The following is a 12,492-nucleotide window of genomic DNA, read 5'->3' on the forward strand; positions in this document are numbered from 1 at the left end:
AAACCTTTAGCCAGTCTTATGATGGTTACACAATTACTGTAAAATGTGTGTGCATACCTTACCTGAACAAGGTAGGTGTGACAAGTGACATGCACACTGAAAACTCACATGTGAAGCAGGTGTCCATCTGATACTGATGGAAATTTGCCTTCTTGCTCTCTTTTTTTCCAGGCTGGCATTCTCTTCTGCTTTCATTCTCTTGTATTTTCTTGCTCCTCCTTCTGCAACCCCTCTGTTGGCAGTTCCAGAGGAGTCCTGCCTCATGTTTATGGCCCAAGGGAGGATGTGCAATGCTGTGGGTATAAATCTCACAGCCTCTTCTTTATAGGCATTCTGGGACATGCAGACATCTAAGTCAGAAAGCCTCGTTTCCTTAAAAGAAAAAATGGACTCCAATACAGCAAGAGTGGGATGCTCCTGTCTAAATCAGAAGTTTGCTGGGTCTTGCTGCTAATAGCTTTTTATTATTTCCTCCATGGAGTTCTTCCTCAGCCTTTTTATTATTCTCAATTCAGAAAACAAGAACAAGCTGTTCTTGGTACTTTTTCATTTTAAAAGGTACTATTACCAGTGGAGTTTTAGATGTTAACTATCCTATTTTTAAAAAAAAAGATTTATCTGTTGTTAAAGATAGCATTTTTAATAAAGATCTGTTGGATTGGGGAACAAATGTTTGAACTTGTATAACAATGGAAAATTTAGTCTACTTCAGTGTTTAGATTCATTGGATGACTGCATGCCAGTTTTCTGTGTGGCAAATAATACCAAACAGAATTGCTGATTATGTTTGATTTGTAAATTTTTCTCTGGCGGTATATTTCATTGCTTGATTTCTGTGAGGAACAATGAAAAAGAAAAGGCTAAGCCTAAGTAATGTTCTAAGCAATTTATATTCATTGAAATACAATAGCAGTATGCAAATCCGTTCATCAGAGTTGCTGATATCCAGATACTCAGTGGCTGGCTATAACTGGCCACCTTTGGGCTCAGAAGCTAAGCAGGATCAGATTAGTACTTTGGTGAATGATCATGTTGGAATACCAAAGCTGCATGCTAAATTGGGACGTCATTAAAACATCCCAGAAGACAATGACAAACTACTTCTGTATTGTTGATGAGAAAATATGAAGTTATCAGGAAATGAACTTGACCAAAGAAAATTTTGTATATCCAGGTCTACCTTTGTTGTGGCCCAGTTGTCCATTGGATACTTGAGGGAGAAGCTGCTATGATAACATTTAAAAGCAATTCTTCATGATAGGTATTTGGCTTTTTGGAAATTTAGCTTATATAAATGGGGGAATAGGCTTATAGTTTAGCCTATATGAATGGAGGGAAATCATAGAGCAGTATGATTTCTTTGTCTTCTAGTCCAGAAGTAGAAAATCTGATGCCCACCAAGTTTTTTATTATTATTATTATTATTACAATTCTCATAAGAACCACTCAGCCTGACCAGTGGTTGGGGATTATAGGTTTTGTAGTTCAAAACATCTGGAGGGCACCAAGTTGCTAATCACTATTCTAAGTAATGTGAAAGAGGGTTAAACAAATAAAAGAGGAAGAACAGAGTTCCTCATCTCTGTTAGGAGTTTCAGATTGTGCTGCTGTTCAGGATATGCACAAGCAGCACTGAAATCCCATTTGTATTAGAAGCAAAAATGCACTAAGGGAGCCAGCTGTTTTAAAAGACAGTTCTAGGTATGCAAACTAAAAACCAAGCTCTACCATGTTTGCTGTTAACAGAGTACCCAGGGTATCATCCACTGGTGAAGATTGCTTTTATTATATATGACAAAAATAGATATGAACAGTATTATCCCCATGTAGAACTGGTTCCAGTCTCTGGTAACTTTCCCTCTATTCCAGCTATACGTCCATCAACTGTAGGTTGATATTTATCCTGAGGCTACTCACAAACACTGTAATTTTATGTATATCTGCTGATGACCTTCAAATGTTGATGTAAATAAAACAAATGACACCTCTGAGTAAATTTTCACAGGCACGCATGTTTTCATTTGGGGAATATGTTTTCATCAAGGCAATAAACATGACTGAAAATGTTCCATACAATCTAAATTAAAGAAATGCATTAATAAAAACATTTCTATATCTGTTCATGTCATATTTTCTGCTGTATGCTTTGCATTCAAGAGTGATTCATTTTAGACAATTTTTTTGAAGGCCAGAAGCCCCCACTTTTTGTTTCATTGTTCTACTATTTTGGCAAAGAGGTTGAGGGGCTACCAGGGAGTGGACACCTTGTGACATCCTGCAAGTAAGCGAGGCTGCATTTTTCTGAAAAGCTCTGTGGCAAAATCCCAGAGGGTGGGGGGTGCCACAGAAAGGAATTTAGGATGCCCACTCCCGTTTAGAAGAAAATACCTTCTCAGGGACTCTTTTAACATTCCTGAGAGACAGACAGAATATGGCAGCTATTATTCAGTGTCTCTTAGGACACACTGGAGCTAGTTGACAATCCATTCATGTGTGTACTTTGCGCCTTTGGATGCAGTGCCTTTCAAGACAGCTTTGAATCTAGATCTTCCATGAAGCTTTGTTTCTTAATTCCAAAATGTGAAGGTTGGCTGTTGTTGCTCCATTTAAGGAGATACTGTCTTTATCTTACGATATTCGTGAAGTATCTTGACACATTTGTGGCAGAAAATTCTACAGGACTATCCCAAAACATTTCGTGATGACATGGTACAGGCATCCATTCGTACTGCTAGCATCCTGTTAGTGGAGACTGAGCCCTCTACCCTCAGGTATGCTATGTGCGCAGCTTTCCCACTTTTGTGACTTGGCTCCTAAAAATGGCATTTGGTGAATTTATTATTTTTATTTATTTATTTATTTATTTGTACATACATACATACATACATACATACTTCAAATTTAGTCACCATCTCACTCAAGGAGCGACTCTGGGTTTACAGTAAAAAATCATTAAAATGTCATAAAACAGTATTCTTACATAAGTATAAAAGTACATTTTCTTCCATAAAGGTATTATTTACAGTAAACAAATTAGCCTCTTTCTTGTATTTCTCAGAGTACAGTCTGTTTAATCTGTTCTGTTGGTGCTACTAAGAGTGGAATTAGACTTAATCTATATTGCCCACCCTTTATTTTCATACTACAGTTCTGCTGCTTGTTATGATTATAGGATAAAGTCTTTTTTACTATAGTGTGAAGGAATCATGAGGTTTTCTGTGCATGGAAAAGATAGATTATGAGTGAATGGTAAGTATTTTTATAATATTGATGCTTTAGTACCAAAAAACGTTCTGATTCAAATTACATCCCCTTCCCACAGCCAACTTAAAATTAGATCTGTAAATCCTCCAGTCTTTTGGACGGGATGAATTTTCTAAGAGCCTACCTTCTGAGTGATAATTACAATCATCAGTTGTAAATGGCACATTTCTTTCTTGGGTTGGATGAGAATATCCCATATTTATCGTCCCTTTCAAAGGCAGCATATTTGAGGGTGTATTTCTGGCAATTGCAAAGGGAATTACTTGAAGAGTTTGGGTGGCCTGGACCTTTCCAGTTGTAGCACAGCAGCTTCTCCCTCTCCCTCTCCTCCTCTGTTTTTTAAAAACTCAGTATAAAATGTCAGGTGCTGGGTAGATGTGATCATTCTTCTCTCTAAAACTTCTGATATGTGGTTTCACTCCAGAACATAGGAAAGTACAGGAAATGGTAACCACCATCTGGCAAAAGCCTGGCTTTTGCAACCTATGGTGACAGGATTAACACATTTTCAAGGAAGGGGGGGAAAGGGTGATTCTACCACAGTTCCTATGAATTTGGGGATAACATATTTTTTCCAAATCAAATTCCTATTTAGTGACATCCATGGAGGGGTCAAAGCAGGCAAAATGGTGGTTGGAGCAACACTCTTCCCCTTTGTGGTACATGCCACACTGACACACATGCAAAAGGGGTGGGGCTTGGATTGCAGCTGTTCCAGTTTGAGGGGAGGAGCTTTGTGATGCCCACAGTTTTGAGCCAAAAGTTCTTCTGGGAACTTTTCCTTCAGCTCCCTGGTTTGGCTCTATTTTTTGCTTGTTTGTTTCCACCTAAATGAAACTTCTGTGAGGTAGCACGATTAAATAAATCAGTTTTACATAACTGATGCACACTGAGGTTTTGCTCATAGGGAAACTAGAAAATGCTGGCATTTTAATCCTGATACTTGGGACAGAAATAACAGTTATATAGAGCCCTGAAATGTGGGGGCAAGCTAGTGTCGCTGTTTGGGAAGAAGTAGGAATAGGCTGCATACTTCAAATATTTAAGTGAAAATGTCACAAATTTTAGCTAAAGAAGTAATGGCAATGACTTTGAAATAAGAAAAGAGCAAAATCAGTTTTAAAAAGTGAAGGGGAAGAATGTGGCCTTTTTCTGAGGCTATCTTGAGTTTTCTGTCCCCTTGTTTGGATCTTAAATTTTTTCATTTTTTTTTCTTCAATTGTTTTATGTGGCCTGTTTCTTCAAATCCATCTTTGTTGCATCTGGTTGTGAATAATCTCCTCCTCCTCCTCCTCCTCCTCCTGATAAAATGTAGCTCAGACCCTCTGGTTGAAAGAAACCAGTGGTGGCTTTAAAATGCACACGTAAGGGATTTCTAACCAAGCTCACATATGATTGCAGAGAGTCGAAGATGCTCCGGCCCCTTTCCTAGCCCACAACTGAGGCTAGAAGATAATTATATCACTGCTATATAGGCAGTAAACAGGCTGCAATAATTATAAGTTCAGAAGCCCTCAGAGTCAAAATATATGTGTTACTGGCCTGATATGCTCTAGTAAACACCAGTCTCTCTCCCTTTAAAGTGGTACGGTGATGTTATATTGACAGGAAAGCTAGTGACAACTCTTTTTTCAAAGCTCTGTTCCTGGATGAAAATTGTTTTGTTGATGTATAAACAAAGCCTGCACATGGTCAAACCGTTTTGTAGTATGTTTAATATCTGCCGAGAATGAGCCTGTTTTATTTTCAAATGGCTCCTGCCTTATTCTTGATGGTTCCAATGAAGGCAACTGCTTTGTGAAACTCAGATTCTTGAACATATTTCTCAGTCTTCTTAAAAATTGAGTATTTCTGAGGAAAAAACTGAATTTATTCCCATAAGCCTCTATTGTGGTTGTATGAAATATCTGAGGAAATCTTCCTTCATCTTTTCCTTACAGCAGCATCTTTTCTCTTTCCTTTCTACGATATCTCATTTGGACAGTTAAAACAGGTATTGGCATTCATCATTTTGAAAAGCCCCCCCAAAAGGCTCTAAGCCTGAAAGGAGATGGATTTAGAAAGATAGATGTCTGCACAGGTATCACTGATTTTGGAGAGTTGGATCCAAACAGACACATTAGAAACTAATTAGATTTCTCAACGTTTTATTTTCATGTATTTTGGGGGCTGTGGTTTGGGGGCTTCATTTGTTTTTGTCATTTGAAAAGCAAATTACAGCCTTTTAGTTCTAGACAAAAAAAAATATTTCGAAGACTCCTTGCTTTTATTTCATTTTCATGCTGCTTCATTTTGATTCTAGGCTGAGGTTATTTAAGAAGGCAGAGAATTAAGCTTCAAACCCCAATATGCTAATTGAAAGGAAAATACTCAGATGATATGAATTGAGTTGATGGGGAAACAGTTGGAAGCATCAGTTCTGCTGGCAAAATGCCAGGATTGACAGTATTAACAAAAGTCATGTTTCCCTGACGTAATGTTTGCAGCTGAGTCACAATGTCTTGGAAAATTTCAGGTGGTCCACTGATGCAACTTTTGTTGTCATTTCATCCGCTTTTATCATGCATCCTTTTCCTTTGTGCAGCATTTTTGTTGCTATTCTGTTTTGTTTTTAAAGGTCATTTATCTTCATTTTCTTTGAATGATTGACTGACATTTAGTTTTTAGTTCTCTTGTCTTAATTTTAAGGCTCTTTTTCCCATTTGGTGGATTACTGATTATGTACCAGAGAGAAATCTCTTTAAAAACCAGCTCTTACAGGAGAGTTTCAATAGGACAAGACATTTCCTTGCATACTTTTCCTTATTCTTTTTAAGAATTTGTTTCTTTTGTTTTTTGGAAATCACTCTCAGATCCAGTTAATATGTTAATAGTAATATACTTTGGAAAGCCTGTCTTCTGTAGCATGCGTATTTATTCCATTTTACATAGTTAATACCAGTATGGCTCAAATATAAAAAGCACCATAACAATAACAATATTGAAAAGGTACTATATGAATGGGTCTCAGTTCAACCAATTGAGAGCCAGTTTGGTGTTGTAGTTAAGGTGCTGGGCTAGAAACCAGGAGACTGTGAGTTCTAGGTCTCCCTTAGACATGAACGGTGCTGGGTGATTTTGGGCAGGTCACTTTCGCTCAGCCCAACCCACCACACTAGGTGGTTGTGGGGAAAATAGGAGACAGGAGCATTAGGTATGTCTGCTGCATTGAGAGAAATAAATAAATATATGGATAAAAATCTAATAATAATTTGGGATGGCTGGATTTTCCTTATCAAATTATAATAATGATAATTTCTTCCTCAACGGTAGTATGTATCTTTTGGCTTTAGAGAAGGTAATACTTCCATCAACTACTTTTCCTTTGTGAAGAAAAATATTCATTTCTGTTGAACCATTAACAAAAGTAGCTAATTCGGATGTCTGAGGGGATTTTGGTTTGCGTGTGTGTACCTTCAAGTTAGTCTTGACTCCTAGCAACTGCCTGGATGAGTCCATGCAGTTTTCTTGGCAACATTTTTGGAAGTGGTTTGCACTTGCCTTCTTCCTAGGGCTGAGAGAGAGTGACTGGCCCAGGGTCACCTGACTGGCTTCATGCCCAAGGCAGGACTCAGAGTCTTCTTGTTCCTAACCTGGTACCTTCAAGCATTACACTGAACTGGCTCTCACTAGGATAGTTCAGTGATTTCAGATTTGCTTTTATTTTTCATTATTTTTAATTAAAGGATCCTTGTAACCTGAAATATTATTCAAGCTCTCATAATACCTAAACTAATATGAAATAGCCTTTGAAATTTAGTAGGTTTTTAGAAAGTAAATCTTAAGTAAGTTTGAGCCTTTCTTCAGGGTTGGACATGTCAGTCTTTTAAGAGGCCTGAAAACTTGTTTAAAGTTTTGTTTCCCCAGAAATGGACAGTTCTTTCATCTTGCTGTGACCTCTGATTAAACTGTGCAGGTTTTTGAAACGGTGCAAAAAGGGGGGAGGGGGCACTATTTGCTAGAGTTGAAAGTAGTGTGGGTCTACTCACCAGGAACAATAGCAGTTTTCCTCACAGACTTCCATCTTCAAGCCTGAAGGAAAAACACTTATCCTCTGTCTTCAGTACAAGTAATAGTAGTTTATGGGTAGAACAAAGATTGACGGTGCTGTGGGTTATCAAGAACATTGTATCAGAATATTATAGTTTAATGTACTGATATTATTCTTTCATTATTGATTTCCAGGTCTTTGATTTTAGGCTTGAAAAAGAAGATATGGAATTGCTTGACTGCCTGAACATCAACAGAAAATTGGTCTATCTAACCTATCCATTATGGAAGGGATAACCATAAAGTGGTTACAGAATACAGTGGCTGAGAACATGACGACTTCTGAATTCTCCCAAGCTTGTTTCTGCTATTTACTTAATGCATTCAGAGCTACTGCAGATTGAATAATTTTTGCTCAAACCTATCTTTCCTTATTAACAAATTATTAGACTATTGTATGTGGTGGTCCCATTTCCAAGTTCTCACTAAAAGACTTTTCAGGAAGTTGTAAGTTACTCTTGAGCCTAATTAGAACTGAATTAAAAAAGACATTGCTAAACTTAACACAGCTGCAGCCCTGTTGGTTTTGGCCATGTGTGAGACAATTTGGAGTTAGGAACTGCATGGTAATTAAAATTAATTAATTAAGACCATTAATGTTGGATTAATGTTTTGTTTTTATCTACTCATTTTTGCATGGAGGTAACCAAATCAGTTTAGAACCACATATTGCTGTTACACAATTGCAATCCAATTGTATTGCCAATAAAAAACATTTAAACCAATGTTCTGGGAATATTTATTTAAATTAAAACTGTTGTAAGGAACAGGAACTTAGCAAGGCAGTTTGTGGAAAAAAACACTTGCTATAGCCCTCCAGATCTACTAAAGATAGTTATACTGCAACATATTCATTCAGACCAGGATACAATTGGTGCCACTACTCTGTCTCATAGCAGTAGAGTATTTTATTCTCATTTTTTTCCATAGCAAGAGATAATAAATAATCCCTCATTTGATCCAGAACAGTACAGCTTCTGATAGTGTGTGGGAGAGGCTGCTGAAGTGACAAGAAGGCAAGACAGGGATCTTGTGGTTGGTATATGTCATGAGTGCCGTTGAGCTGAAGACATCAGCGCAATGGCACACATGACAATAACAAGGAAACAGGGGAAGGGGCTCAAGATAAGTAGCCATCAACTTACAAAGACTAAAGGACAAGAGACAATGGCTAAGCGGATCGCGAGGCACACCCAAGCTGTTAGCGCTAGCGCAACGGAGATCGCCCAGCTGACAGCAATCACCGGAGGAATAGGGAAACCGATGATGGGCGATCCCGGAGCGCCAGCGGGGCCTCGCAACCCCTCACCTACCGGCAAGACAGCGTGTTGGACAAAGGGGGGTGACGTAACCGCGAGTGAGGGGGCGCTGACCGGCGCGGGGTATTTAAACCCCGCACCGGCGCGCTCCTGTCACTCTCAGCTTTTTTCTATCACTGTATCTACACTGCGAATAAACCAGAGCCTGCTTCATCGGAATCAGCGTCTGTGTATTACTCGGAGGTAGGCAGCGCATGACAGTATACTTCAGCCCCAACACCCCATGTAAATAGCCCCTTGAGAAGCATCCATGTCCATGGACATATTGATATAATTCTAACTTCCAGTTTCAGATCTTCATACTTCAATGGCAAATTTGGACAAATTGAATAGAATTCGTCAACTCTGTAGTACAATTGTGGGCTGGAGCAAGCATGAGTATGATTATTCTCGAGTGCTAGAGATCTTCCTATGAACATACTATATATCTAAAATGTTATTTTGCTGATGATTGCATGATGTATTTTCACTGAGTCTTCCATGTAAGTACAAATATATGGTATTGTACTATAAGACTGCAAGCTGACATAGGAGATTCTGCTGTGGTCTATAGTCACATATTTCTGTCCCTGAATTCTATCAAGCAAAGTCCTGAATTCTTCCAAAGTCCTAAAACTCTTCCTCCATAGAGGGTGTTCGTGTAGAGTTGAAATATTCTATAGGATAGTAAAGGTAAAGGTTTCCCTTGACGTAAAGTCCAGTCGAATCCAACTCTAGGGGGCGGTGCTCATCTCCGTTTCTAAGCCTTGGAGCCGGCGTTGTCATAGACACTTCCGGGTCATGTGGCCAGCATGACGACTCGGAACGCCGTTACCTTCCCGCCGAAGCGGTACCTATTGATCTACTCACATTTGCATGTTTTCGAACTGCTAGGTGAGCAGGAGCTGGGATTAACAGCGGGAGCTCACCCCGCCGCGCGGTTTCGAACCGCCGACCTTCCGATCGACAGCTCAGCGGTTTAACCCGCAGCGCCACCGCGTCCCTTATTCTATAGGATAACCACATCTATATTTCAGCATGTCCAGCAGGAATAGCTTTCTTGAACATTTTTTGTTCTTTATGCTGCTTAGGGAGTGTATAATGTGGGATCCCTTAATCCATAGAATTAACAGATATCAAAATAAGGAAACTTGCAATTTAAGAATTAAATACTTGGAGAACAAAGTAATGGTAGATAATCAGGAGCTTTCTATGTCAGGTAATCATCTGAGAAAATTCTGAATTCTGGAATCTAATGTTTCTGTTTATTCAAGTATTAAAATCTGGTTTATTTAACTCCTGGAGTCCTTGATAATTAATTAGACATATTAAAGAGGCAGTGGCCTGGGTCCTTAAATGTGGATCTGTCTCATTCAAATTCCTCTCTATCTCATAGTTACTATCTATTCTTCCCCTCGGCTAAGTTGAACTCTTACCATTTATGTAACCCAGCTGAAACAAAATATGTGGGAAGGCCACGCTTAGGGTGACAGTTGAGTATATCTTGCTCATGTGCTACTATTATAATTTTAAATGCAAAGCTCTGCTTTATGTGTGATTTGAACTAGGCCTATGTTTAATTTTAAGAACCTGCCACCAGTATAGTCAGCTTTGATTGACTTCAGCAAAGGTGTAAAACCTGCAGAATTCCAAATACTGGATTACAGTGTTTACAGTCCTTGATGCCTGGTCTCATGAGGGTTGGAGTTCAACAAGTTACCCCTCTTGCATTATGAACAATGACACACAGATAGGGGTTAACTTAAACAAAAAAAGAGGATACTACACTTCGTCACAAATCAAAATGGTCACATTTTAGCATACAGACAATGCCTTACCTTTGTCAGTAACTACAGCCACTCAATTGTATTTTCAGACAACTTGCCTGTCCTGGGAGTTACAGGACTTGCATCCAATACAGCTGATGGGTGCTAGGCTGTGCAAAGTTGTTTTGGGGAACGAACTGTCAAAAACAAGAGAAAATGGATCTCACAAATACAACTGCCGGTCAACATAACTGGATGAGGTAGAAGATCCACAATGATGCAAATTTAAAAACCATCTTGGTGGAGGGGACTGAATGACACAAGCAGTGTGATGCAAGCCTTTTCCTTTTATATGTGCATTGTGACATCACAGAATTAAAGATACAAAGAAGTTGAAAAGGCACTCTGTTCCTTTTTTATGCACTGTTTCATACTAGAATGAATGGGAGTTCTTTTTCCTGGGCCCCCATTTATTCCCACTGGCTATTCTTAATGGACAGATGGCTAGTCACAATAGTACTTTGCAAAACTTCAGCTTGCTGGAAAAAAGAAAGTGGCAAGGAAGGCTGGACATAGCTTCATTTTACAGTAGTTCACTCACTCTGTGTGACATTGGCAAAGGAAAAAGAAAACATCTTGTAGCAACTATCACAATCATTGGAGGGAGTCCCGGGGTTGTGCCACTTGGAGCTGTACCATTCATCCATTGCTAAGCACATCATTGACTCTATAAGCAAATACACTTGAGCAGTTACTAAATTCCTGTGAAGTAGTAACATGCTAACTCCTCTTTTTCACTAAGGACAGAAATAAATAGGCTGCATGAAATATTTCCATAGGTCTTACCCTTGTACTGTTTTCATATGTGACTTGAAGAACAAAAATATTTAACCCCATTTGCCTTCTTCCTGGAGCAATAATGCATACATTATGTTACTGGGAATATCTGTTAGGGGTTCTTTGTTTCCAAATTCTATAGTGCAGCCATATTCTTTGTAGCACACAGAAGAACCCAGATGAAGATATATGCCAATCTTCCCCTCTCTGATAGAATAATAGAATAATTGAACATAAGGGTTGAAAGGGACCTTGAACATCATCTAGTCCAATTCCCTGCTCAGTACAGGGATCCACATCTATAAACATCCCCAACTGATGGCCATCCAAATGCTGCTTAAACATCTCTGGCAAGGGAGAGTCTAACTTCATCCAATGTCACCTTCCACTGTTGAACAGCTCTTACTGTTAGAAAACTTTTATGTCTAACTGAAATCTACTTCCTTGTAATTTAAACCAATTGTTTCTTGTCCTGCCTTGTGAAACAATTCTAAACAATTCCATCCCATCTTCTATATGACAGAGGTTCAGATATTTAAGGACAGCTATCATATCTATCTGCAGATATAAACATATATTATCCAATGCCTCTAACTGCTCTTCATAAGTTTTTTTTTTCCATCCAGGCCCTTTATCATCTTAGATGCTGTTCTCTAGACATACCTCAAATTGCCAATGGCTCCAGATGTGGACACAGTATTCCAATGTGGTCCAATGCAGAAGAGAGAGAACCAAAGCCTCCCTTCATCTACAGACTATACTTCTACTGATGCAACCTCGGACTACATTTGGTTGGATGGGAAAAGCTAGCAGATGAGCTTGTAGCCACCCTTTTTAAAAAAAAATCTTTTGTGTATCTCTGTAGTGCTCAAAAGCATTCTTGTAAATAGAAGTGATGCAAGAGGCTGGCACTTTCCTTTTTTATTTACTTACTAAAACAATCTAAAAACCATTTAACCTAGATGAAGCAGAGAATCAGCTGGGGACCATGGGAAGTGTCCTTCAGCATGTTAGTGCCCATGGGCACCAGGTTGCCTACACTTATATTTGGGACGTGGTTGGTACAGTATATTGATTTTTCAGGAGCAATATATACCTATTTTTCTTTTCCAATAACTCCTGCAAGACAGTTTTTTTGGTCTTTGTTCACAGGATTATAGTGTTTGCTTTTTTGTGATGATGTCATTAGTATCTAAAAATGAAACTTTTATATTTGATTATGAGATTTCTTGAGTCAC

General features: G+C 38.7%; 1 protein-coding gene across 1 annotated transcript in view; it reads left to right on the forward strand.

Annotated features, from left to right (window-relative positions):
• Positions 1-8,059, forward strand: part of LOC134493630 (glyoxal reductase-like) — a 78,485-nt gene extending 70,426 nt beyond the window's left edge. Inside the window, exon 7 of the mRNA XM_063298323.1 lies at positions 7,489-8,059. Within this exon, the coding sequence (XP_063154393.1) occupies positions 7,489-7,590 (102 nt within the window). The 3' untranslated portion in view covers positions 7,591-8,059. The remainder of the gene's footprint in view (positions 1-7,488) is intronic.
• Positions 8,060-12,492: the final 4,433 nt, after the last annotated feature.

This window comes from Candoia aspera, chromosome 3 (assembly GCF_035149785.1).
Source record: "Candoia aspera isolate rCanAsp1 chromosome 3, rCanAsp1.hap2, whole genome shotgun sequence".
In the NCBI taxonomy this organism is placed as follows: domain Eukaryota; kingdom Metazoa; phylum Chordata; class Lepidosauria; order Squamata; family Boidae; genus Candoia; species Candoia aspera.